We start from the raw sequence: 27,729 nt of genomic DNA, 5'->3' as shown, positions 1-27,729 counted from the left end.
AGGGTTAGGAATCACTTATCTAAAAGATGAAATGGAGATTTAAAGCATTCAGCATCTACTCAATACAGACACTAACTGTAGTCCATCAGCTTGTTGCTAGAGCAGGACCATAAAAATTATTTTATAGCTTTAAAAATATCAGAGAAGGTCACCCCTCTTAAAAAATTAAATGAATGAAAAACATTAGACATGCATCCAAGCTAACTTTTATTTATATCCTTCCATGCTAATCTCTAAGTTGGACTCGAAAATTAGCCTCAAAACTCTGCAGCTGAACAGATTCTGGGTTTATTTAAATTTTATTCACCATTAAATCTCTTCAGTTTGATGAACCCTGTTCATTAGAACTGTTCGGTCCATTGTGGTGGTACCTGAGGTGTTACATGAACAAGTCCTCGGCTAGGTTGAGATGGGCTGCTTGACAGATAACCTCAGGAAAAGTCACATGATTCTCAAACAGCTGGCCAATAAGAGTTCAGATTTTATTCCACACAGTAGTTTAAAAATGGAAAGTCAGAGAACGTGTCCATGAATCAGAGTAAAGACGACATGAACATCTGGAAGACTTTGTGAGTCTGAAGATCAGCAGGTGTTGGTCTGAAGACGTCCTCCTCTTAGCTGCTGAATATCAGGTAGGTTGACTCCACGTCTTCATTGATTGGCAGCAACCTTTTCCCTGATTGGCTGGAATTAAAGGAGCCACATTTGTCTGGAGATTTTAAACCCCGCCCATCAACTGCTCCTGTAGCTCCGCCCCCTCTTCAGATCCACCTGGACACAAATCATCTGCTGATGCTGATCCAGAACACACACTGTTCAGAAAAAGGTGGGATGTTCCTCACCTGTCTGCTGCTGACAATCCTCTGTGACATCACTGCTGACATCATCAGGAGGCCAGCGGAGCTCTCCGCTCTCCACCTCACCAACATCCATCGGCTCCACCACAATGGATGGGAGGTGCCTGGAGAGTTTTGGAAAACACTCCTTAGAGTCTAGAAAGGCCTGAACGGGCGGAGGAGTGGACCAATCAGAAGACGAGTTGCTGATGACGGAGGGTCCCACCTGTTGATGAACAGGTGAAAGGTGGAGTTCAGTGTTCCAGGACAACATTATAGGTGGGGTTCTGGTCCTCGATCAGGTATTTCCCATCATCACTGAGCTGGATGATACCATCAGTGTCGAATTCTGTCTTTTCTGCAGCAGTGTCTATTCAGAGCATGAAATTTAGAGAATTTTCTATTAGAAGTTGATAAATGAGGTCCAGAACTGGTTTTCTCCATCTGAGACTGAACTTATCCACCTGAAGCCCCTTCAGACTAACTAGTTCCAGACCTGAGGGGTTCCTGCTGTCACCTGACTGGAAACCCAACAGGTTCAAGCATAATGAACAGAAACCAAACTGAAATGGGTCCAATGACTTGGAACATTTCTAAATACATAGTTTGACTAAATACAGTTTGGCTGAGTCTGCAAGTTCTTTTTTTTTTTTTTTACTAAAAAGTCAAATATTTCTTAGACCAGGGGGAAGTCTATGATGTTGAATATATACTTAATATAAATCACATATAATGAAAGTAGAAAATTAAATCAGTTAGAAGAAATAAATATGAATCAAATATGTAAATGTATAACTGAGGCCAAATATTGTTTAAACCTTTTTAAAATAAATTTCAGATTGTTTAAATCTTTTCTAAAAGCATAGTTTATTAAATGTAAAGATCGTACTTCTTTTCAGTAAAGGCAATGCTGCTATTTTACTGCTCTGGCCCACTGCACTGCGGCCCCTGAACTAAAATAAGTTTGACACCCCTGGACTCTCTTGCTGGTTCGAGCCTCGGCTGGGGGGAGGTTGGTCCTGCAATGGACTGGTGACCTGTGCAGGGTGTACCTGCTAAAACTGCTGGGATAGGCTCCAACTTCCCCACGACCCATAATGGACTAAGCCGTGCAGAGAATGACCCCTGGACTCCTTCAGTTTTAGAAATGGTGCCATCATTTGGATTATGTCTTATTTATTGGATAGACAACAGATTGTGAAGGTCAAAAATGATCAGTGACAACCACTCAGCATGCCCACAGGTGTTCCGCAGTGATGCATACTTGGCCCACTTTTATTTAACGTTTGTAAATGATCTACCAGCGACCTGTCCTGACCCAGATGTTGATGTTGCAGACAATGCTGTGATTCTTAACAACGGGGTTCAGGTTGCAGATGAATTAACATATGCAATGCAACACATTGTGACATGGTCAAAACAAAATGACCATCAGATCATATTCATCTACAGATTTTCTCTGTCTTGTAGGTTTTTTGTGCCCTTTATATATCAGGTTTCTCTGATCTTATAACATCAGTTGATGGACAATAGATACAACACAGCCATTAGGCTAATTCTGGCATTTTTACATTCAGATGTTTATCAATGTGCCCTTTCCATTTAAAATAAACCTTTAAATAGAAATATATTCACACAAAGAAATACACCTGCTGCTATCATTATAATCAGTCTGCTGTTAAGTCCCACCTGTACGGACCCAACATCTTCTCCTGAGGCTCCACCCACTCCCGAGTCACAGGTGTTTATGGCTTTGTTGGTCATCTCAGCCAATCAGAGCACAGAGGAGACCCGGGATGCTGAGAAGAAACAGAAGCAGCAGCTCAGTCAGTCTGTACCTGGAAAAAACGATTCTTACCTGAGAAACCGTCAGAACACAAGCTGAGAGGCTGCTTAGCTGAATCCATCCCATAATAATAACAGCCATTGTAAGGAGTTACCGTAGAAATGAGCTGCTTAAGTCAGATGATCACCAAACCTGCAGACGTCTTTCTTCCTTGAATCAAACAGTATCAGGTTTTGTCTCAAGTCTGCTGTGTTGCCATGACAACAGACAGGTGTACCAACACACACACATGCTCCAGTTTCCCTACAGTTTTCCCACCTGTGTGTGCAGAGGTCAACCAGCACACCTTTTTTCTATTTTTCTGGATGTTTCTGTGTTTGTTTTATATTAAATCATCATCTCTGGCACCAGTTCCTCTGTGGACTCTTCAGATCCAGAACCAGGTCTCTGTTCTGTTAGACTTCAGCTGAGTTTAGAGTGAGATGAAGGTTTCATGTTTGATCTCTGGGAGCTTCAGGATGAGGAAGAAGCGTGTGATGAATGTCTGTGAAACTTTCTGATGAAGACAGAAGTGTTCTTCTCCAGCAGAGGTCACTGTCAGGATGAAGAGACTCCAGGAAGATGAAGAAGAGGAGGACCACATAGGTGAGACAAGATTCAGGTAAGATAAACCCTTGGAAACTTCTGGATTATTTAACACCCTTAGCAAACTCCGTTTTCCATCTGAGTAAAGGAACCTGAACACAACACACCTGACGTGTCACCGCAACAACCAGCACGCTGTTACAAGAAATAACCTGAACTGAGTCTTTTTCTTCATATTCACCAAGCAAAACCTGCACCACTGCGAACACGACCCAGTTATAAACAAACATAAACACAGCATAAACAAACACATATATGCAGACACAAACAACACAAACACAGTCACAAACATAACAAAAACTTAAAAACAAACAGCAACAACACAGTCAAAAACACACACACACACATATACAAAGATAGACATAAACATAAACAGATATGGACACAAACAAAAGCTTAAAATATAAATAAACACAATCACAAGCTCAATAAGCATAAACACAAAGTCATCAAAAAAACACACAGAACCAGACAAAAATAAACACAAATAAAAACATAGACATAAACAACACAAACATTAACTAAACATAAACTCAAACGTAAATAAAAACAGAGACACAAACAAAAGATAAAATATAAACATGCAAACAAACAAACAAGCAAGCATAGACATAAACAACACAAACAATAACTAAACATAAACTCAAACGTAAATACAAACAGAGACACAAACAAAAGATAAAATATAAACATGCAAACAAACAAACAAGCAAGCATAGACATAAACAACACAAACAATAACTAAACATAAACTCAAACGTAAATACAAACAGAGACACAAACAAAAGATAAAATATAAACATGCAAACAAACAAACAAACAAGCATAGACATAAACAACACAAACATTAACTAAACATAAACTCAAACGTAAATACAAACAGAGACACAAACAAAAGATAAAATATAAACATGCAAACAAACAAACAAACAAGCATAGACATAAACAACACAAACATGAACAAAGACCTGCTGCTGAGTTTTTCTTCCTGTTTCAACTCCCAGAAAATCAGCAGGTGAAGAGATTCCTGCTGACAGACCCGCAGGACAGGTGACCCACCTGCTGATGAAGATGATGATGATGAAGATTAAGGTGATGATGAAGCTGATGAAGATCAATAAAACAATGTGAAGCTGCCAGAACTCTTCAGACGACTGCAGCTGCTTGCTGTTCAAACCCATGTGTCACAGTGTGTTTATATGTGTGTGGGTGTGGATGGGGCGTGTGTGTGTGTGTGTGTGTGTGTTTGTGTGTGTGTGTTTTGCATGTGGTCCTGATTTAACTTGGTGTGTTATTTGCATGCTGTCCACAGTTTACACTCATGTTGTCTTAAACTGAAGCTGCAGCTCAGCCAATTACTGATCAGTGATCGATTAATAAAGTGATATTGATTGAATCTTAATTAAAATCTTTAAGGTGGAAGGTTTAACTCAGTGGAGGAGCGAGGCTTTTACACATAGAGGTGAGAGGGTATATTAAGAAAGGAAATGATTGTGTTTCTCTAACACACACACACACATTCACGCTGGTCACATTAGAGCTGTAGTTCCCAAACTTTTTCTGCAGGGCCCTGTTTTCACTGACAACAAAAGCTCCCTACGCAGCCCCTAATTACACTCACTGAAAGCTGAATGCGGCATGCTTCCCCCACATGATCTTAAAACCAAGCTAGCTGCAGCTACATGTCTCCTACAGCGGCTCTTAACAGCCTCTGATCCAAAGTGCTGCTGCAGGTGTTTTGATGAGGATTAACAGGACAGGTCACATTTACTCAGTCCTGGTCTCTATTCGTTGGTTTTCTGTGATATCTGTGATTATATTTAAAGTTTTATGACACATATTTAAGCTCTTAATGATCTCGCTCCATCTTACCTTAACTCCCAACAGAACAGAGCCGCCAGCTATTAGGCTCCTCCTGCAGGATTTTGTGATCAATTAGTTTAATTATTTCTACTCTTTTATATGTGATTTTAATGAATTATATAGTTTTACTCTTTTTACAAATTCTAACTTGTACTAGTTTGACTTTTATTTGTTATTTTGCTTGTTTTATGACTATTATAATGTTTAATTGCATTTTTAAAATGTTTTTTATTTTTTGTGTGAAGCACTTAAAGTTGTGCTTGATATGTGCTATAGAAATGAAGAAATTACTGAAATGTGCTGGTTTAATTACTACAGATTTTAGGCCTGTTCCTGCTTTACTGTAAGTCCTGCCTCTGAAACCAGCCCATGCAGTTTTGGCACCTGTTTCCATGGTTACAAATGTAATAAGATGTGTCCTGAACGATCAATCAGATCTACTTCACTGCAGCAGATACAGCATGACGTTACTCAGACTAAGCGGGTCATCCTGGATCTGACTCAGATGAGGAGGAGGAGGAGGATGAAGATCAGTGCTTAACGAAAGTGAAAGTGTTGGAGAGAATCGGGGAGGAGATGCTGTGACGACCTTTGCAGATATTCTCTGGTCTCTGCAGCATCCAGTCTGTCTGAGCCCGGTTCTGGTTCTGATCATGTGGAGGTGCTGTCTGTTCACCACTTGTCTGCGGGGTGAGTCACACACGCACGCACGCACGCGTGTGCGCACACACACACACAATGCACATCACTGTCAGATTCAGGCTCAGTGATTTGAAAAATCTTATGGTGGTCTTTTTTTTTTTTTTTTTTTCCTTTTTACCATCTTATGGTGGTCTTATGTGGTCTCAGATAGTCTCAGGTGGTCTTATATGGTCTCAGTTAGTCTCAGGTGGTCTTATATGGTCTCAGATAGTCTTAGGTGGTCTTATAAGGTCTCAGATAGCCTCTGGTGGTCTATCAGGTGCTCTTATGTGGTCTCAGATGATCTCAGGTGGTCTTAGGTGGTCTCATGTGCTCTCAGATGGTCTCAGAAGGTCCTTTTTCTGATGATGAAGTGCCTGAGTGCCGCCAGCAGGTGTTGCTGTTTGTCTGTTTTCACGATGGGAAATGTTATGGTTGCAGAAGAGATACAGACACGATGAGGAGGAGGAGGAGGAGAAAGAAACACTCCTCCTCTCTCCCCCTGATCAGAGGACCAAGCAGCTCTAAGATGAAAGGTGAGACGTTTCAACTCTAAAACTTTGATAAGTTTTATAACTAGCTGTTGTGCGCGAGCCTCTCAGTGTGTGCGTGTGTGTGTGCGTGTGTGTGTGTGTGTGTAAGTGTGTTGACATGTGACTTTCTGATAAATAATGATGAAGATGAAACTGAAACTTCTCTTGATCAGCTGCAGATTAAAAAGTGATGTCTTTGGAAGAGGAGGGGGCGCACGCGGCTCTTTACTGTGTGTGTCAACTGACCAGCTGATGTGTTAAAGCTGTGAACTGAGAACGGGTTCAGAAAATGTCTCATTTTAGACGAGTTGTTCCTGCAGGCATGGACTGGCCATCTGGCACTTTCACGGTGGGCCGGCGTGTTTATTTTCTGGCCGCCTCACTTTGTTTTTGGTCTGACTGGTTCAGAAAAGCCGTTAGATCGTTGTCCCATCAAATGGCTCTGAACCAGTGGATGCAGCTTACTTTCCCGATGAGGAACAGAGAGGAGGCGCAGAGAAACTATGCGATTGTTGTATCTTTATGTTGGCGTGTGGTTATAGCTATGCTGAGGGTTACTAACGTGCTCTCAATAGCTAATAGACACACACTGAGACGAGGCTGTGGTACAGGTCCAGGCTTTTACTAAAGGCCCCACGTCTCACCCAGCGGAACATCAACCAACTCCCCCCTCTAGTGGTAGCAGTAGTGATGACATCAACAGTCCAATATAATAGAGCACTGACTGCTCCTCCTATTAGATAATAATAATGACAAATGGCACGCGAGCTCTTTACAAAGTTATGATGAAGTGATGAAAACACGGCACTAAACAGCTGTTTTATTACCTGGTTAACTGGTTGTGTTTACTGGCTGAAACAGCAGATCTCAGATTTAGCTCTTTCTGAACTAAGTCATCTTATTGAAAGTGAAAACATTATTTTCTCACCATCATTTATAAACATTAACAGTGAGTCAGCAAATTGCAGATTTTCTTTATCAGCCTTTCTGTTATTGGTTGTGGGCTGATAGTTGGATGTTTTGGGGTCCAAATGTGTTACAGGCTGCTTTTGTGTAGGTATTTATTGATAATATACAGAAATAAATACTTTTTTAAAAGATTTTTTATTTACTCATCCTACACATAAGTCCAGATGTTAATAGTGATGCAGCTGTTTGCCTCTAGAAATCAACAATTCTGGACCTGACTGCATCATTATCCATCCATCAATTTTACTATACCGCTTAGTCCAGTTCAGGGAAGTATGTGAGCTGGAGCTGTTGTGGAATTTTTATTTATCAAAGATCACACACTAAGTGAGAATCAAACAAAGTATTTCATTAAGAGCTGATCAGCAATGAGAGTCACACAGTCAGAAAGATCTGCTAAGTGAGTCTGAAGAGATACATGTGTGCTCTGGTTAATATAGAGCCAGAGCCTGAGCTGATAACATCGAGGTCGAAGGTCATTGTAGTAAACTCCTCATGGCCTGGTACAAGGATGAAAAGAAAAGGGGGAAGGGGAGCTCACTAAATCCTTATCTGGGTACACAGTCATTCTCCTCCCTAAGTAAAACATAAGCCAAGCTTTAACAATGCAAAGTGTAGTCTACAGAATATAAGGGTTCTGTGTAAATTTTCCATTACAATCCACCCCTTTGATTAAAATGCAACATATTAATCACACATAAAGAGAAAATTTACTCAAAGAACTCCAAATCACCAGCGTCATCATGTGGAGAAGTATCTTCTGGAACATAATGATGAAAATAGAAAGTGAACGGTCTGTCAAGCACACACCTGATGAAAGGAAGGACACAGCAAAATACAATCAGAACACAGAAGAAAAATGCAAGAACCATTAGTAAGCCAGTCCCAGAAATTCCACCCCTTAGAGGGTAAATTTACATTGTCGCAGCTGTGCAGAGTGTCCCAGAGATCACTAAGGGCATCATTGATCACAGACAAGTTAGCAGATAAGCCAGATAACATGTTCCAGACCAATTGACAGGAAGGTAAATATAAGAGTGTCTGTAACATGTCCAAACCATATAATGAGGACAGCCAAAGCCGGTATCTGATGGGATGTAAGACCAAGTGGTGTTAAGAACAGTCAGGGAATAAATCACAAGAATTTAAGGTGAACGAGTCAGAGCATTTGGGGCAAGGTGAGGATATACATGAGACTGGAATAATACGCTGACAAACTAGAGTGTCCTGAAAAGAATAGTGCATCTGTCCCGTTTCGCTAAAAACAGAGAGATGGAGAAAAATACGATCTCTTAAGCGGAAAACAGTTTTGGATGAAACACAAGTAGAGTTTGTATTGCTGGAAAATTCAGCGGGCCTCCTCCAGGAGAGGGGAGGGCTGGTGTAGCCAGGTAATGTTCCTAGGGTGTAATCTATTACCCATGATCAGAGTTCACAAAGTGGTATTCAGAGGGACTGGATATGGAATGAAAACTGATTGAGAGGGTGTGGCATGTGGCACCAGTCCACAAACATAACAGCTGTCATTTGTCAATTTATGAGCAGACATGTTAGCACCAAAGATCATCAGTGTTGTCATGATGCTGAAGGGTGTGGTCATCTCGGCGGTGCCTCCTCAAAGAGGGTGCTTCTGTCCCCTGCAGTCATCTGGCGGGTTGGGACGAAGCTAGGGTGTGTTGTGTTGGGCGAGGACCGGTTGGGTCCAGGTACCAGAGGAGGGAGGTGATAAGGATGAAGTGGATGACGCACGACCATCCCCTCACGGCAGCCTGGGTGCACTTCATGTTTTCACGTGGAGAGTAGACTACCTCGCACGGGGCTGACCTCAGGGATTATTCTGCCCTGTGGTTGAGAGGTCAGCTGGAGCTGGGGTTGGTGTACCTTGGAACCTCCTACAGTGGGATGTGTGAATCCACGTGGACCTTTCAGCGACCTTCACTGCTGTATGAGTGACCAGCAGGACCTGGAATGGACCCAGCCACCTTTCAAAACGCCAGTATTTTTTTCTCGTCTCCCGGACCAAGACCAAGTCTCCCGGAACCAAGGAATGGAGCAGATCTGATGCTGGCGTGGCAGGCCTTCCTTAGCCACACTGTGCACCTGTGAGAGAACTTTGGACAAATTTTAGCAATAAGCAAGCATGTTACCTTCACAGTATGTGGTAGACACGGAGAGTCCTGGGGGATCCAGACTAGTGTGAGGAGGTCTGCCAAACAGAATCTCAAATCTTGCTGAGGTTCGTTTCGGGCACGTTTCCTCATTCTCATGTGCGAGTGGGAAGGCTTTAGGCCAGGACTGTCATGGCCCACGCTCATCCTCACCCCTGGTTTCCTGTTGACCATATTTGGCACACCCTTGGTCACCGCAATCAGGACGGAGCTGGAAGACACCTACTCATCATCTCACCTGCTCTGAAACTCCACTCAGACCTCCAGTCGCTTTCACTATCTTGTCTCCACCTTGTGCTAACTCAGCTAACCTTCGAAACCTTCTCTCTCTTCCCAAGAACCCATACCTGGACCAGACCGTGCCGCGAAGATCCCAGTCTGCCCGCTCCAGCCGTACTCCCAACTAACCTGGCTTTTCCTCTGCACAATAACGTATTCTTTGATCATTCTCAGTTTTCACCTTCCTTGGATCCATACATCAAGTCCTGACAAGGACAATCCTGTTTCTTCTTACCTTACAAAATGGTATTTTCACGCTCGATTGCTGTGGGTGATAAGCACAATGAGTCTTAAGCTGGAACCCCAACAGTCCACTTACCTCTTTCAGGGCTGCATTGACAAAGTATGAACCAGTGTCAGATGAGACCTTAACTGGAATCCCCATCTTGGAACGATCTCAGTCACCAGAGCCTTAGCCACGACTGAACTTGTGGCATGCTTTGCTGGAAAAGCTTCAACCCATTTTTTGGTCACATGTCAACCATGACTAGACAATATTTCTTATCTTCTGCAAATGTTAACTCAATGAAATCCATCATCATGTGATCAAAAATGCTGATTAGGTGGTGTATGACCAGCTGGAGGGCAAGCAAGAGGGCGGGCTGTATTGTAGCCTGCACAGATCAAACATTTTTGCAGTACTGTTCAGCCACCACAGTGAAGCCTTTTGTAACCCAAGATGTTATAGAAGATACCATCCCCCCTTTTGGCACATGGTCCACCCCATGTGACAACTTAGCAAACTAGGGGAAAAAATTGACAAAGAAGGCAAGGTCTTCCATCAGTAGAGTGCACAGCACCTGCAGAACCAGAGGTGCATGGTGGAATAGTCAATTTATCAAAAAACTGATATACTTTCCATTTTTGTTAATATGTGACAGTATCCCAGGTAAGAGTAAAATCATACACAAAACATTAAAATTCTTGTATACTTGAATCCTGGAGTTGCCTGTTCTGGCTTCCCCCTGTGAAACAATCCTCATTAGCATAAGCACATGTGTACAAGGTTTAATTTTTTCCACCTGTAAAAGTTCTACCCCAAAATGTCATAAGGGTCAAAGTCATTTGTGATTTCAAAATGCACATACACATATTTTACAAAAAGAGATGTAGAGTAGACGTCTCCTCCTCCTGTAAACAGATTATCAGACCTGCTTTTTATGACAATAAATGTCTGTAACTGTTAATGGCTGCAGAATTAGCAGCGATATAAACAGCAATCAGCCTTCTGTGGAAGCAATCCTGGATAAAATCCTGCTGGAAGAAAAGTTCATTCAATATCAGTCCATCAGTCGTCTGTCTTCAGGTCAGAGTCAGAAAACTTTGTCAAAGTCACGTCAGTAGTTCTGCGCAGAAAGGCCAAATCAGAGCAGGTCAATTTTCCTGCATTCGCGAGGATCCTTAAAGTTCATTTTAAAATTGTTTGGAAAACACTAATTGTTTTGGAGATTTTTCAACTCCAAGATGGTATGGACTCGAACCCAATTGGAATTTCTTTGAATAATGTGTCCATCATCAGCCAAATTTCTTTTGCTTGAGCAGCGCTTTTAGTCTTTTAGAAAACCCTTTTTTCATTATTATTATTTTTAAGAGAATCAGTTTAAAATATCCATGGATATCAGACCAAGATGAAACAAGTTTTTAATTTTCTTCTGGTATCTCAGTAGTCATTTTATAGTGCATTTTCTTGTTTTAATGCAGAGCTAACAATGACCTAAACGTAATTTTACCTACCTCAACATTTGTTGTTTTAGTTGTTTAAGGTTTTCTTTATTTTACTGAAAGTAATTTGCATACAGTTACATCTGATGACAGTAGATAGAGGAGCTCCTTTAACGTCATTTAATTTATACATCAGCATTTTCTTTAGGTCATAGGAAATTTCCTCTAAGCAATTTATTTATTGATTCATCTGTTTTCAGACAGATTTCAGATTCTTAGTTTGCTCGACTGAAAAATAAATCTATTATGTTTTCAGTTTGTATCTTTAAAACTGTTTCAGATTCAATCCTTGTTTAATATAGATTATAGATACAGTACCAAGAGTACTAAAACCTTAACTTAAGCCATTTGTGAAAGATAAAAATTTAAATAATCAGGACCCAGAGACACATGAACAGTTTTGGTGCAATTCACGCACACACTTAAAGTTCTCAGGAAATCAGGGGACTTGCAGTTTGCATCACCACAGAGAACCAAGCAGGGAAACTGCTGTTCGGTATTTACAGAAATGCACATAAGGATCAGTATGTTGGCATTTCCACCTCTGGCAGGAAGGTTTCACTCACTCTCACTACTTCAGCTGTAGGAATGAGAGAGATACCATCTTATCAGATCCTGGATCAACAGTTAGACGGGTAATCTGGAGAAAATATAAATTCATGTGTCAGTGAGTAACAATTAGGATGGTCTGAAGGGATCAAATAGATAAAACATTATTTTCATCTCGTTTTTTACTCATTTTCTTTCTCCTTTATAAATGAGCCGATCAGTGTTGGATAACTGAGGAAAGGCTGTTGCCACCAGCTCACTAAACATGTTCTGTTCTTTCTAATCATGAAAACAAAACAAAACAGGGTTAGTGGCTCATCATGTCATGTTATGTGATGTCAGTAGCAAGCAAGTACTTCGTTGCAGTGAGCGTGCGTGTATTTGTGCATGTAAATGCGTCTCTCTTTCCAGCTGTGAACGAGTCTATTGTGTGGGAAATGTCTAGAAGTGAAGCTTTCTTCTGTTTACTCTTTAACACTTTCTTTCCATAGAAGATGTAGATCTGCTTAACTTCAATATAGGATTTTGAATGAAATCATTAATTATTTGTGGTAAGAAATCAGAACGATCTCACCATCATTGTTTTAACTGGTCACATGACTGCTTCATCCCCGAGTCAGCTCTGCCGTGGATCAGTCTGATGGCAAACCGCCTTTTGATTTTTATGGCCAATGACCCTTTTTCACCACATGGATGTTCTCTCTCTGGTCAGTAGAACCGGATGGTTTTCCAACCTCGGGCCCCCAGCACCCACCTCTCTGTTAGCCCCTCAAAGTCCAGCGGCCACGCCACCTCGGAGCTGGTCGAAGAGCTCTTGTCCTGGTTTGTCCTCTGAATAAACGCATGATCAGGAGCGTTGTGAAGGATGGTGTTCTACCATCCAAAAACAGATGTTTACATGTCCATCAGACATCTGGTTTTAGTCTCTTTGGAACTAGAAGTAGAGGCACTCTTGTGGTAAATGCTGGAGTATCTTCTGTCTTTGTTTCTTGAATCATATAGAGCATCAGGTGGAGCTGGTAGGAATGGGCATCCGTATCAGTTTGTAGGACATGGTGGTGATAGAAAGTTTATATACATATATATACATATATATATCAGTGGGTCTCTGCTGACTTTTATCCAGGCGGAAGAACTGAGTCGGGTCAGGTATGCAGCCTGTGAGCTTCAGGAGAGGGTGTCTCCGACAGAGACGGAGGGAGGGGGAAAAGAAGAAAAAGGAAAATAGGGTCAATGTTTATCCTATAGAGATTATGTATGTGTCTGAGGAAAGATGTAAGTTTTTTTCTCTCAAAGATTTGACAATGCTAAAAGTAAATCTTCAGTGTGTGTGTATATATAAGCAAAAGCATTCTTCATTGCAAGCAAAGTGTTGTTCAGATTTAACAGATCTAATTTCCTTTAAGGTAAAAATTGTTCATGTTTTACAAGTTTAAAAGAACACACAAATTAAGTAGAAAGAACGCAATAAAATTAAAGCATTGTGATGAAGGTGTCCATAAGAAAGGAATGAAATTCTTATAAAAATATTTTATAAATGCAAATACAAGTCAGCTGAGACTCAAAAACTATAGTTTTTCAGATAGACCTATGGATAAAATGTTCTATTTTTCTTTCCAAACAGACAACCAGCTTTTACAACCTGAAAGTGTCCTTGTGTGTATTAAGTATTCTGGAGCAGAGCAAAACATTTCCTCAGCCTAATCAGATCATTTGACATTATCTGGATCTTTTCCAGACGTAAATTTAGCATCTCCTTCTAATTTAGTTTTTACTGTTAAAAGTACCTATTTTATTTCTTCATGAGATTTCTCAATCAAACTGTTAGACAGAGCTTCGTTATTACCAACGTGTCCTCTCTCTCTGCTGCTTCGGAATGTGAGAGAATCTCCAACCACACACACACTCACACACTCTTTGACTCTTTTTGTTGTTATCTTCTTCTTTGGTTTCATTATTCTTTCCTTTTATGCTTCAGCAATACGCTTATTTTATTTATTATATATTACTTATATTTATGTCCTTTTATTGTTTGGCCCTTTTATTTCTTTTTTTTTCTTTTTTTTTCTTTGTTACATATTGGGGATTCCATTTACCCTCCTTCTTCTTAACAGCTGTATTTCCCATTGCAGCTAGGACGTCTCCTTGCTGGATTTTTCTTCTTAGAGGAGCCCAAACTCAGGCACAAAAATTGACTAAAACGCCTATTATTCCCACCGAAGTTTTCACCTCAGTGCCGGACTAACCCTACCCTACCGCAGTAGAATAGTGATCTATCTTGCCTTCACAAGATAGTGGGACCCTACCCTATTTTCATAAGATAGTGAGAAAAGGGTGGTAAATGGGAGTCCAATATGAAAACTTCTCACCGTGTGTGATTCTGGGTGCTGCTCCACACGCAGTCTTCGTTCTGGATATCAGTGGTGCCTGAACGGAGTCCCTCCGCCATTACAGAGCCTATCCCAGGAATTAGCAGGCGAGAGGCAGAGTACACCCTGGACAGTTGCCATCGCAGCAGTTAACTGGAAATAGTTAAATCTGATTCATCATTTCTCTTGTCTGTTCTTTTTGTTTTCCTTCTCCTTAAAGCACAAAGAGGGATGAAGCTGCTCTAATATCCATCAACATGCTGGAGTATAGATTTTTATTTTATTTTATTAACAAATAACACTTTTTGGGAGTATTTAACATGTCTTCTCTCACCGATTCTAACTAAGTGCAAAGTTTTAAGGAGTTGCACTGTTGATATTTGCATTTAAGGCAGCTTAATGATTAGTGGTGTACGTGATCGTATATATGGGCCGGTCTGGGGCAAAATGCCCTGTTTCCTGCAGCCCATTCTGTTGTCACAGTTCCTCAGGGAACCAAAACCATCTGTCCAAAACCAGAGACCATGTTCTCCATAGAACTGGACAGGTTCACAAATCTTTTAAATGGTCAGGAGGAGGCGCTCAGGAGAACCCCGGAGGAGCCAGAAGGAGGCTACCGAAACTGAAGATCCCTGCAAAGATCAGGAACTACCGCAGGACGTTCCAGCAGAAAGGTCAGAACCAGTAGATCTCAACATTTCTACATGCACCACATCTTTTTGTTATGCTTATGTGTTTTCTTTGTTTATTATTTAAATCATTGCACATCACATCATTTGTAGTCTGAGATCGTTTGTAGAACCCATCTCCAGATGGACCTTTTAGCTGTATCAAACTTAGCGTAAAACACAATAAACAGAAAAAAAAACAGTCATCAGAAGAAAAAACAAATAAAATGCAACTTTTATACATGGGGGTGCAGAGGGTGTGCATGACCTTCTGTAGCAGAAGGTCAGATACTAAGAAAGAAAATGATTGTGTTCCTCTCTAACACACTCACGTGCACTGCAGTGGTAACTCTGGTCACATTAGAGAGACATGAGAGATGAAAAATCTTCTTGTTCTCGAGGCCACAGGAACAAAATGACATCATGCATGACATACTTTCATATTTTGGCTGCTCCCAGAGTTCCTGTCCCACGGGGACATTAGAAAGATGAATAGACATCTTTGTGATCTGCAGAGTCTCTGCTTACATGTGGCACTTCATGTGGTTTGCTTGTTCGCATGTTTGCTTACATTTCCGTGTAATTGCTTGGGGTTTGACCTGTGTTTGGTTGGATACCAATGCTTGGAGTCTTTTAGCTGAGTTTCTCCCCATCATGTTGCTATGCTACATGTTAGCATTGCTGCTTCGTAGTGTGTGCAGAGATCTTGTGTATGGCACAGATGTCATGCTGCCTCGTGTCCAGTTAACGAGAAGTTAAACACAACTACGAGTTCATCAACGATGATGACTTTAACCTAAATTCAAGGTTAAATGATGAAATGTAATTTAAAGAAATTTACAGCAACAGACGTGTGCTTTTTAGACAACATGACATCATGTTGTAGATGTATGACTGACTCATCAGCAACCAGGTCAGGAATATTCACCTATAAACTGGAGAACAGTGGACCCAGAACGGAACCTTGTGGAACTCCTGTACTCATTTTAAGAAAAGATTATTTCACAGCATAAAAGATAAAAGAAACATGAAGAAAGTGAGAAAAACTGGTCCACAAACGTCAACTGTATCACAACAACGGTCCACAAATGATCAGTGATAGCCAATCAGAAACCTGCAGGACTGCACATGCTCAGTTAGACCCTCTCCTGGAACCTGAAAGTAACTCGGTTCTGGTCTTTGGATTAACTATATAGTGACTTCAGAATCAGAACCAAGCAGTCAGTTTTTAAAGTTTTGGCACTACAGGGACTCAGAGAGGAGCCAGAACCCAGCAGAACCTCAGACAGAACATACATGTCAGACAGAACATACGCATCACACAAGATCATACGTGTCTCTGCTGGTTCTGACAGACCTGAAACAGAACTGGTACCAGGCGTTCCAGAAGTCTGACTTTGTGTCACCGTGTTCCAGTTCCTGCAGGTGATGCATTGGATGCTGTGCAGCAGGAGGAGGAGAAGGAGGAGCAGTTGGAGGAGATCAGCAGGAGGCTGATCCTCAAGGAGGAGGAGCTCTTCAGGCAAGAGTCCCCCAATGAGGAGGCGGAGGACCAGCTGCAGCAAGACTTCGAGGCCCTGGGAGTCCGGATCTGGATGGCCATCCAAGACACCTTCACCTCCTCCCCTCCCTCTGCTGAGCACCTGGAGGTCCTAAGGAGTGCTGTGGCCTCCATCCAGCAGCAGGAGCAGCAGGACCAGCGCTGGACAGAGAATCCAGAGAACCGGGTTCCTGTGTGGCGTCCTCACAGGTATCTTAGCACTCACAACATGCTGCTGCAGAAGATGGTGGTGGCCCGACTGAGGAAGGCTGCGGAGGAAGAGGAGGTCAGAGCCGATCAGTTATCCTCCGAGGGGAAGAGACAGGTGAGTCCTCCACCTCCCTCCACCTGCCCAGCTTCATGCTGCCTGATGGTGGGGACTCACTGAGTGTTTTCTCAGGTGTGTCGTGTCGGGAAGTGTGTGAAGGAGGACCTGCTGACGGTGGTGAGGAAGGTGAAGGACTGTTACCCTCTACAGATGGACATCCTGAACGTCTACGCTGGGCTCTACCATCGGACCTTCTCTGCTCATCTAACAGAGATGGCGTTCTCAAACCTGGACATTGAGGACTGCAGCTACCTGCTGTTCTGGATCAACAATTACTACCCTAAGTGAGTCCTGCTGATGCAGAATGAGAATCTACTGTTTCAGCCTCCAGATTCTTTGTTTTTATTGATTCCAGATGCACTATAAATCACTGTATCAGAGCTAAGACATTTTTCTCTGGTGGGTTCTCAATGCTGCCAAGCAGCTGGATCTCTGATCATTTTCCCAGAAAGTACCAAGAAAAGAACAGCTAAACCTTTTATAACTCTGTCATGCCTCAGAGCCACTGCAAAAAAACAGCTATCTAAGTATAAGGGGAACAGAAACTTAAGTTGAGAAGATTCAGATAATCAAGTGGGAATAATCTGCCAGTGCAGTAAGATAATTGCACTTAGTAAGATTTCCTGAAATAATATAAAAACATTCTTTGCTTTAGGCAAATTGTAAGAATCTTAAAACATGTGACAAAATACTCATTCCAAGTCCTTTATTAACCCCTTGATGCCTGTTGCTGCACGGTTACCACTTCTGGGCTTTGTAAGAATTTTGTTCTTTTCATCTAATTACTTTGTTTTATTTCTTCTATTTACTCATTTTCTATATTTTTTTCTACTGTTTACTTATCAGTTGTTAGTGACCTTATATTGTGTTTTATTTTAGTCTAGCCTTTTTCCGAAAACAAAAAAAAAAAATCAATGAGCCATTTCTTTCTTGCTGTGGGTCCACGTACATGTCAGCCACCATATTTATGCCACCATTTTTACTACGGTGTCTCTGAATGGACAAACAACTCTGTGTGTGAAGTGAGAACGCTCTGAGCTTTAAAACTTCAGTACGGGCTTTGTTTGATAAGTGCTAGAGCATTGTTTGGGATACGTAATGCCTTAAAAGGACCATAGAAGAAGACAGTCCACAGTGTTGAAGTAGTTACCTGTACTGTACTCATCGTTGCACCTGAGACACTGGATCCACTCCCAGATGAAAACATGTTTATGTCTGGAAAAATGTTGTCCTCTGACAGCCACAATTCACAAATGATATATACCCATCATACCCAGTTTTTTAACCCAATGATTCTACACACTGTAGCTTTAAGATAGCTCATTTTTGCCGTGTGTGAGAATTGGTTCTGGGAGGTCTTTAAACACGTTTTCACATCTAAAATTGGGTGTGAAGATACAATGTGATCTCAAATGTGTCTCAGTGATATGATTAACTTAATGCGTGTGTCAAGTTACCAATTTTAAGATTTTGTAACTATGTATGAAATAAGATACTCTTAAAACATGATTAATAATGTTAAACTTTCTGCTCTTGTCAAGTATATCACTCTCCAACAAGATCAAAGATATTACTTTACCGGGTAAGATTATAAAACTTGGTTAGATGGAGCATTTAAAGCTGCACAAGCAGATCATCTGATCGGATCTGGGAGGTTTCAACGTTTGTTTCCAAAGGAAGAAGAACAGACGATTCAGTTCCAACATGACAAAGAAGAATGAAAAATAATAAACAACAAAAAGTTTTTATGTCTTGTCAAGCATAACAAATAGTGATGTTGATTCATGTCTTCAGACTGAGCTGGTGATGTGTGTTTGTTCTGGTTCCTCTAAGTGAAATTCTGAAACACAAAGAACTGGACGGGCAGATCAAGACGGCCTATTTGGGTTCCCTGCTGCTGCCAGATCAGCTGGACCGGCTGGAGGACCAGTACCTGTCCCACAAAGAGGTGTGTGCCAGTTACATTTATCTTCAGCTTCAGAACCAACAGAAGCAGTAAAAATAAACTTTTACAGCAACATCTGCTGCCTTCAAGATTGCATCTTTTCCAGGAATGTTTGTCCATTTTTCAAAAAGATGATTTAAAACCACATTCTTCATTCATTTAATTTATTTAACCACGCAGTCCTTTTTTAAGGCAAAGAAGACACACTACAAGCACTCAGTACATATAAAACAAATTAATTACAACAATAAAACAGATGCAAAACATTTTAAATAAACTTAATTTACAGGCTTCGCTTTAATTAGTTCTTAATAAAGTTTTAAGGTTCTTTAAGGTGTTCTGGAGGACATTATGCCGTTCTCCCAAGCTAAAGTAGAAATCAATAATGAACAGAATCAAGGCGAATGAGCACAGACAATGAAGCATGTATATAAACAGTGTCACCATAAACTCAAACACAAGCATTTTCCTTCCAGTAAAGTTTGAACAAGACTTATTCTGATAAAAAATCCAAGCATGATTCTTAGTGTCTTTATCAGGTGGTTGATTTGCAGTCTGAAAAGAGCTTATTGTCCACCCAGATTCTTAAATATTTATAACACGAGACTTTATCAATGTTATCTCCAGACAAGGCAACGATAGAAGATGTGAACTGAGAGCCCTAGAAAAAACATGAATTTGGTTTTCAGGTAACAGAGAGAAACTTGCAGCTGATTTAATTCAATCGGTTAATTATCAATAGCCACTTTAAGGGAGGGAGCAGTATAGTGTTCCTTTAGCTGAGTGGATGTGTCACGGTCTAAGGGGAATGAAGTGTTGAAAAAGGACCCGAATGCAAAACAAAGACAGAGGAGCTGAAGCCAAGTGGTGTCTACTTACGAAATACCAGAAACTATGAATGATACAGAAACCAAATTAGGGAGTCACATGAACAACGATCAGACTAGGGTCAAATGAAATCCAAGAGTCAAAATACACATGGAACTCATGACAAAAGGAGCAGCAGGTGAGGCATCAGCCAAAAACACCAGGAGTGATAATCAGGGAGTACGAAGTAAACTGAACACAACACAAGAGACGACAAACCAAAATGTTCAGACCACGCAATCCCAATATTAATAATAAAAAGAGAAAATAATACTGGGCCCAAATCAGAACCTTGTGGGATTCCCATAATTCGAAATCCTCAAAATGTTTGCTGTTCAGGACCATTGGTGTCAGCATCCCATAATCCCTTGCTGTCATATTACACCTCTCATCACTGAGCATAACCAAACACCTCAAAATCGTCATCTCTGTATCTTTTACCATTACAAAAAAAAATCTTATTTAACTAGAAAGACAGAACAAAATTATCAATAAACCAGTGGATGAACTTGTTGACTGATCATGCAGATTTAAAAAAAAAATAATTTCATCTTTCAAAAACAAAGAAACTCACAACAATAATCATATATGAATGTATCATAAATGTTTATGACATCATATATTACTAATATATAATTGTTTACATGACAAATGTAAAATGAAGGGTTTTTTTTGTTTGTTTTTTTCCTTTCATCTCATTTAACTTCTCTTTTTATTTTTTTCTTTATATTTAATGTGCTGTAGTTTTATTTTTATTTCACTTCACATTTTGGTTATCCGTCAAAAAGGGGGACTGGAGGGTGTGCTCCAACTACAGGGGGATCACACTCTTCAGCCTCCCTGGTAAGGTCTATTCACGGGTGCTGGAGAGGAGGGTCCATCAGATAGTCGAACCTCAGATTGAGGAGGAGCAGTGTGGTTTTTGTCCCGGTCATGGAACAGTGGACCAGCTCTATACTCTCTTCAGGGTCTTGGAGGGGGCATGGGAGTTCGCTGAACCAGTGTACATGTGCTTTGTGGACTTGGAGAAGGCGTTCGACCGTGTCCCCCGGGGACTCCTGTGGGGGGTACGGAATCACCAAGAGAATGAGTGCACTATGTAGTGTACTATATAGTGCAGCCTTATGTAGTGAACGAGGGGTTAGGGAGTAGGGTGGACATTCGGACAGGTTTCCCTGCTTAGACAGCGACCGAACTCCGGATAAGCGGCAGATGGATGGATTTTGGTTATTGTTTTGTCTGTCATCATTTTTGTTTGCAATAAAAAAACAAACTGAAAAGGAAAATCCTTTTTAAATGTTTAATTTGTCCTCTGTCAGGGTGTTTGGTCCCAGCAGGACTCCTGATCTCTCTCACCTTAACCTGGGTCTTTTACAACAAGATGTAAAATCCATTAGTTTAAATCTGTGATTTTAAGCTTGAACGGTAGATTAATTGTATAGCAAAATCTCCTCCTTGTTCCAATATCCTAAAGCAGAGGTGACCGAGCCTCTTTAGGACTTTTATCTGTACTAGAACCCAAACTGTGGGAAAAAAACTCTTTAATTGTATTTGTACTAATTGAATTTTAGTTTAATTTAGTCTTTTGATTTCATTTAGTTGTATTTTATTTTTTGTGTGTGTGTATTCTAGTCTTTTTTTTCTTTAGCTGTGTTTTAGTCTTTCATTTCATTTAACTGTATTTTAGTAATTTTGTGTGTTTTAGTTTTAATTTCTTTTAGTGTATTTTAGTTTTTTTTTAGTTATACTCTAGAGCCTTAAGTTCTTTCCGTATATTTTAGTGTTTAGTTGTGTTTAAGTTTAAAGGGTTGTAATGTCTTCTGACGTGCAGAATTTACATTTAAAGCACATAACCATGTGTTTTTAAAGTGTACTGAACTGATTACACACATTACAGCAGCATGACTGAGGAAGACGAAGGTACAGGAACTGGACTGACCTGCCTGCAGTACTTACCACAAACACTCACAACCCACACTGTTCTACACCTGAAGGCGTGTTTGTAGGATGAATGTGGAACATGTTATAGTCTAAAATGTGAAAATATAGATATTTTATTTTATAGTATTTTAAATGTGTCATTTTTATTTGGATCAGGATCAGGTGAAGTTGTGGCTGAACACAGCTCTGAGGAAGGAGGAGATGAGCTGGCTGAGTGGCAATACACCTGAACTTATCGATGGTTATTTCTTCAGTTCGCTGGCTGTCGACGTCATACAGGTGAGAGCTGAGACAGGTCAGAGTGAAGCTGTTTCCATTAGCTCTTCTTCATCACATCGGGTTTGTATTCCAGGTGATGAGCAGCTCCCTGAAGGAGATCAACTGTGCCATCAAAGACCAGAACAAAGCTCAGAGGCTCACAGCTCTCATGGAGAACTTCCTCTGCAGGTAGGCCACGCCCACCACACGTCAGGACCATCAGGTGTTCCATCAGAGCCTTAAGCAAATTCAAAATGACTCACTAACATCGCTGTCTTTTCTCTGAATGAAAGTTAATACAATGATTTACAGGTGTGTGTGTGTGTGTGTGTGTGTGTGTGTGTGTGTGTGTGTGTGTGTTGCAGCTATAAGAAGTGTGTGGAGGACTTTCTGAGTGGAAACCATGGCAACATGCACCCAGTGATGAAAGGACAGCTGGTGTGTGAGCAGCAGCTTAGGTGAAGGTCATGTGATTCCTGCTCCAGTCAGTTGACTTGGTCCTGCAGGATGATTGTCTGTACTATCTGGTTACATCTGCTGCAAAGCATTCTGGGAAATGGGGGCTGATCTTCTGTTTTTGTTCTCAGGGATTACATCAGTGGTCAAACAGAAAGCTTGAGTGAGGCTCAGAGACATGGCTGTATGGACACCCTGTCTGCTCTGAGGGACGTTGTCTTCATGTGCTTCACCTGTCCTTTTCACTCCCACATCAAGGTACAGATATGTGGACTGATCTGCATCCAGGTTTATCTGGGTTCAGTATAGTCCAGCTCAAGGTGAGCTAAGAGCTGATTTGCATATTTATTATCATCCAGCTGCAGATGGAGAAGACGTCTGAGATTCTTTCTGGTTCAGGAAGATGGTTCAGTTCTCATCTTATAAACTTCCTGAGTTCTGTCAGAAACTAAAGATATCTTCCAGAACCAAACATGACTATCGGGACCTGGATCACCAAGACCTCCATTCAGATCCTGATCCAAGTCTTGATCCAGATCCTGATCCAAGTCTTGATCTTGATCCTGATCCAGAAACTGGTCCTGATCTTGGTCTTGGTCTTGATCTTGCTCTTAATTCTGATCCTCTGATCCTGATCTTGACCCTCTGATCCAGATCCTAATCCTCAGATCCCTGTCCTGATCACCAGGGACCAGTATTTCAAACATTATTCATAAGGATTATTCCAAGTGGATTGGATTTCACCCACATTTATTCTTGAAGATTCAAATTTAGATTTGTGCATCCAGTCCTGCCTGAAATCCAGATATTAGCCTCTGTTGGGTAATTCAGAAGTTTTGTGACTAATCTGGACCACTTTGATACCAAAATGCAGCATTATAAAGACCAAACCTGAGATTTGATTTGAGGGTGATCCTGTGTATTTGTTTACTCGTCATTAAAGAAGTCTGGAAGTAATATTTGAGCGTTTCCTCACTAATGGAAGCAAAACAGTTACACTATTTACAGTTTTGTAAAACCAGATGAAACACAACACCCAAGAGTCACATCATGTCCAGTTTTTATTGACTTAAAAAAGACAGAATATAAACACATTTGATGGAATTTGCCCTAATAAACAATAAGTAGTTACTTCAACTCAAAATTGCTTCAAAAATCAAACCTAAAATAGCAATTTAATGGTGCATTTCCTTTCCAAGCAACTGAATATTGAGCTTTGCTCAATCTTGCTGGAGTATAGTTAGTTTTAGTTGTTCCTTGGCAAGGATGATTTCCTGCTGTGCTTCTCAAGTGTCAGATTCTCATCATTACATCTCCTGCGGTGTGGTGGTGGTGGAGGTACTGGGGCGGGGGGAATCACCTCCTCAGGACTCTGGTACTGGTGCAGGGCGCCCCCTCAGCTATAATGGTATAATGGTATAATGGTATAATGGTATAATATAATTTGCTGTGGTGAGATCAAGTGGTTGTGTGGACTCTGCTGATTCTCCAGTATCACCTGGGACATTTGTGATGATAAGACAAGAAGCAGCATGGGGAACCCTGACGATGATGAGGATGACGTCCATGATATAAATGAGGTCCTCTTCATCAGGTGGACTGATGGACATGTTACTGTATCACTGAGTTCAATGTCAGAAATCAGAACAGCGATGCAACATGGTCGCCTTAAAGACATGCTAGGAACTGCAGGACACGCATTTTTACTGCAGCGTCTCTTCTCTCTGATTAAGGTGTGTCTGAAACAGCTGTGGACATCCGCCTGGGTGGATGGCTCACTTCCTGTCATCGACTCGCTGCTGGACCACCTGGAAAAACATCTGTGTGACCTGAATGATCTAAAACCAGTCTGCAGAGCGGTGAGCCACCAGCCTGCTTGTGTACCTGTTTACACACCTGTGTGACCACCTGTCTGACCCACCTGTCCGTCTCCAGGCCCTCCTCTCTGTCCTTTATCAGGATGTGGCCTTCCGCTATGTGAAGAAGATGATAAAGACCAAGATGAAGAACAGAGAGCAGCAGGAAGCCGGAGCTCAGCTGATGATCCAAGACGCTCAGAAGATTGACAACTTCTTCACAGAAAAGGTGAGACACATGCACACTCATGCACACGCACACTCAGCATCAGGTGACTGATGTTTGAGTTTTTATGCAATTACACATGAAGGCTGAAACTTACTGGAGGGAGAATCCCAGCAGTGTTTGTGTGTTTCAGGGCTGCAGCGAGGCCTCCTGGATCCGTGGGTTGCTCTGCAGCCTTGCTGAGTTGCTCCAGCTGCAGGATCCTGCCAGCATCCAGCTGGAGCTCGTCATGCTGGCCCGGACCTTCCCTGACCTCAGGTACCACATGCAATCTGAGGTTCTGCTCATGAGCTCAGTTTTCAGAAACCTGCTGAGTCACTGATCATTCGTCACCCAGTCAGCAGACAAAAGATCCGCCTCACTGAATGCCAGCTGAGGACGTAACTGTTTAGTATTCAGTGTGAGTCCATCTGAGGGAACCAGAGGTCTGCTGTTTAACTCTCTGTGTTTCATCGTATCACAACTTTTCTTTACGTTATGATCCAGTTTGTGGTAATCGACGTGCATCTAAACCTTAGTGATGTGGTGGGATCAGCTGTTTAAGAACTATTCAGACACAAATATATAAAACTCAAATGTAACGTTCAATATAAATATGTAACCTAAATGTTAAATCTAAATATTTAATCGATATCTAATTGTTATATGTTAAATCTAAATGTTAATCTTATATCCAAATATTAAATCTTAGAAGGGATGGTACTTTATTTTGATTGGCACACCATGTGGCCAATCACATGTGAGGACAGACTGGATCAAACCATCATCAGGAAGGGGGGCAGACTCACCAGACAGTGTAGTGGTACAGACCAGATAGACAGAGTAACAGAATAAAAATGGGGAGCCAGATTTAAACTGCACAGCTCAGGAAAATGTGGAAATATTAGTTAATACCATGATGTTCAGACTTAGTTTGATTTGTTTGTTTTGATTCTGTATTCAGTTGTTCATTTAATGTTTTGTAAAATATTAATTCGTAACTGTGTTTTTGTTTTTTAAATGGATGAAAATAATGTTTTGATGAGAAAACTTCATTTATAATTTGCCTACCAAAATACAAATCATTCACAATTGCTGAATAAGGCTAAAATAGAAGCTCTTAGCAATTTGGAGCCAAAAGAGCCAGACGTCCTACCGCTGTCTCATGGCGTCTTCAGTCCAACATGGTGGCAGCACTGGTGCAGCGCTACCTGGTGGTGCTTATCAGAAAGCAACCAGCATCTTCTCTTTGCTTCCACTGTTGGGGTCTTTCTAATCCCTGTCTTCCTCTAACTGATTCCCAGCAGAAGTGACCCAGTTCCACCTATTTTTGAATCAATGCTGATGCTCAGTTTACACTCCGGTGTCATCGCTCTCATGTTTCTCATCTTTCTTCAGTCAGAGACTTTGTTTCATTTTCAGGAAACACTCCTGACATGCAGGCGTATTTGTCCACATGTCCTACTTGTCCACATCTTTCCCACCGGTGACTTCTGTGGGAAGTCACCTGTGTTCCAGGTTATTGTGCGCTCTCTAAAACTGATCCACCTGGTTGCCGTGGGAGACACAGGGTGTGGCAGGGTGGAGTTCGGGTGTCTCAGGTGTGTGAGGTGAGAGGAAAAGTACTGGGAGGATTGATTTTGTTTACGTGGCTTGGTTTCTGGAGATTATCTTTGATCAGACGATCAGTTCTTTATTGATAATATTGATTCCAGTTGTTCTTTGACTGGTCGTTTCCACTGAATGGGGATGTGGCTCATGTTTGCTCATGAGACAAACGTCATACCTGTTCCCACCCAGCAAGGGGCCTTAGGTGCCATCAGCACATAAACTGGTTTGGACCAGTTTGGTCGTAGAATCTGAACCAGATTACAGGCGGTTAGTTAAAGTCAATCAGACCGACTCTGAATGACTGATCGGTGGTTAGAAAACAACAAAACCTGGATAAACACATGTCAGTGGTAACCATGGTTACAGTGCAAGTGTGTCACTGCTGGTTTGGCTTTTAATGGATTTAAAATCTAGTTTCTTTTTTGGTTTTATCTGTAAAATATTCAGCAGATTTGGATCAATATGTATATTGATATATATACATATCCTTGTTTTCCACCCAACTGTCCACTCGATGTGTATTAGACAGCCGATGTGTATTAGGCAGCGCTTAGTTTGGTCTAAATGAACAGTCAGACCTGTGATCCTTCATTGTTTTATTCATTAGTTTATTGATTGATGGATTTCTGCTGTGTTCTCTCTCCTTAGTGGCGCTCATGTGTCGGCTCTCCTGTCAGTGAAATTCGGCCTATCAGCTGCTGACGTCAGCTCCATCAGGAAGAGCGTGGAGAAGAACCGCCTCCACAATGCCTCCGCCAATCACAGCCATCCGTTCTTCTCTAATATCAAAGTTAAATGGCTCACTAATAAAATCAATCAAATGGGACTCAAGAGCTAAATGTTGTTAGCATGTTAGCAGAAATAGTTCAGTCAGTTAGCTAACGTATCTTTGGTGTCATGGTGCTGTCGCGCTAGCAGGAGCAGAAAACCAGGAAGTCGATTAACTCAATCAGAGTCTTTTAGAAAATCAGTTGATATTGTTGTTGGCCAAACTTTCATCATTCAATCAAAACTGAGAACACACCGGCTCAATTCCAGTAAAAGATGTTTTAAAGGCTGCTTCCTTTCCTTCATAAACAGCTAAACAAGAGAAAATGTTAAAATTATTTTTATTTATAAAGCACTTTAGACACATCAATGTTGACCAAGTTGCTTTATAGTAAAACAACGACAAAATGTAAAAAAGATGCCAAATGTATTAACACACCGGCAAAAAGAAACAAAAAAACATATCCACATATTTTCAGTTAAAGTTGCACTGTGTAACTTTTTGACATTAAAACTCTAACGGGACAGGAAGATGGATTATACATATTTCTGGAGCTGTTGCTGCCCAGCAGCATATCGAGGCTGAGAAAAACTTTTTTTTCCAGAACACCGCATGGCCTTGCAGCTTAATTTTGCTTCACGCACCATGTCACATGCTAGCAAGCTTATATAAACAAACCGGCCATTTTGAACGTCACTGTGGCTGATTCAACAAAGAAAAGCAAAAAGACATTATCAAAGCAAGAGTCAACATAGTCCTGAGAGTGCATTCACACCAGGATAGTCCCCTAGACTCGGTACGGGACTCGGTTCAGTTGGGGGATGCAACATTCTTCCGGACTGAGTTTCCTTTCACGCTGCACTGCTTAAACAAAGTCTGACCTTT

At 41.2% G+C, this 27,729-nt stretch overlaps 2 protein-coding genes across 5 annotated transcripts; one reads left to right on the top strand and one right to left on the bottom strand.

Moving 5' to 3' along the window:
• Positions 1–254: 254 nt before the first annotated feature.
• Positions 255–2,844, bottom strand: si:dkeyp-72h1.1 (uncharacterized protein LOC799956 homolog). Its single transcript, XM_041975651.1, has 4 exons — positions 2,777–2,844; positions 2,526–2,635; positions 843–1,062; positions 255–771 (listed from the first exon to the last, which is right to left on the bottom strand). The coding sequence occupies exons 2-4, from the start codon at positions 2,598–2,600 to the stop codon at positions 719–721; spliced, it is 348 nt and encodes a 115-aa protein (XP_041831585.1). The 5' UTR covers positions 2,601–2,635; positions 2,777–2,844; the 3' UTR covers positions 255–718.
• A 2,879-nt stretch (positions 2,845–5,723) lies between these two features.
• Positions 5,724–27,156, top strand: tnfaip2a (tumor necrosis factor, alpha-induced protein 2a). 4 transcript variants are annotated; one of them, XM_041975483.1, is made up of 14 exons: positions 14,864–15,074; positions 16,265–16,293; positions 16,325–16,381; positions 16,482–16,933; positions 17,009–17,220; positions 18,770–18,884; positions 21,846–21,968; positions 22,042–22,136; positions 22,313–22,405; positions 22,535–22,661; positions 24,137–24,262; positions 24,339–24,488; positions 24,619–24,743; positions 26,724–27,156. In XM_041975483.1, the coding sequence occupies exons 1-14, from the start codon at positions 14,965–14,967 to the stop codon at positions 26,911–26,913; spliced, it is 2,004 nt and encodes a 667-aa protein (XP_041831417.1). In that variant the 5' UTR covers positions 14,864–14,964; the 3' UTR covers positions 26,914–27,156. The 4 variants fall into 4 exon arrangements, with proteins under 4 accessions (XP_041831418.1, XP_041831415.1, XP_041831416.1 ...); XM_041975484.1 differs by lacking the exons at positions 16,265–16,293; positions 16,325–16,381 and adding an exon at positions 5,724–5,820 and having other exon boundaries at positions 14,973–15,074; positions 16,485–16,933; XM_041975481.1 differs by lacking the exons at positions 16,265–16,293; positions 16,325–16,381 and adding an exon at positions 6,246–6,347 and having other exon boundaries at positions 14,973–15,074; positions 16,485–16,933.
• Positions 27,157–27,729: the final 573 nt, after the last annotated feature.

Source organism: Melanotaenia boesemani, chromosome 22 (genome assembly GCF_017639745.1).
Source record: "Melanotaenia boesemani isolate fMelBoe1 chromosome 22, fMelBoe1.pri, whole genome shotgun sequence".
NCBI classification, from domain to species: Eukaryota; Metazoa; Chordata; class Actinopteri; order Atheriniformes; family Melanotaeniidae; genus Melanotaenia; species Melanotaenia boesemani.
This window is presented reverse-complemented; position numbering and strand designations above follow the sequence as displayed.

Coding starts and splice junctions, on each gene's coding strand:
- si:dkeyp-72h1.1 (XM_041975651.1), bottom strand. CDS start 2,600: ATGACCAACAAAGCCATAAACACCTGTGACTCGGGAGTGGGTGGAGCC. Junction 1,063..2,525: donor AAGATGTTGGGTCCGTACAG/GTGGGACTTAAC, acceptor GTTCATCAACAG/GTGGGACCCTCCGTCATCAG. Junction 772..842: donor GGATTGTCAGCAGCAGACAG/GTGAGGAACATC, acceptor ATTTGTGTCCAG/GTGGATCTGAAGAGGGGGCG.
- tnfaip2a (XM_041975482.1), top strand. CDS start 14,828: ATGGGCCGGTCTGGGGCAAAATGCCCTGTTTCCTGCAGCCCATTCTGT. Junction 17,221..18,769: donor ATCAACAATTACTACCCTAA/GTGAGTCCTGCT, acceptor GGTTCCTCTAAG/TGAAATTCTGAAACACAAAG. Junction 21,969..22,041: donor TGGCTGTCGACGTCATACAG/GTGAGAGCTGAG, acceptor TTTGTATTCCAG/GTGATGAGCAGCTCCCTGAA.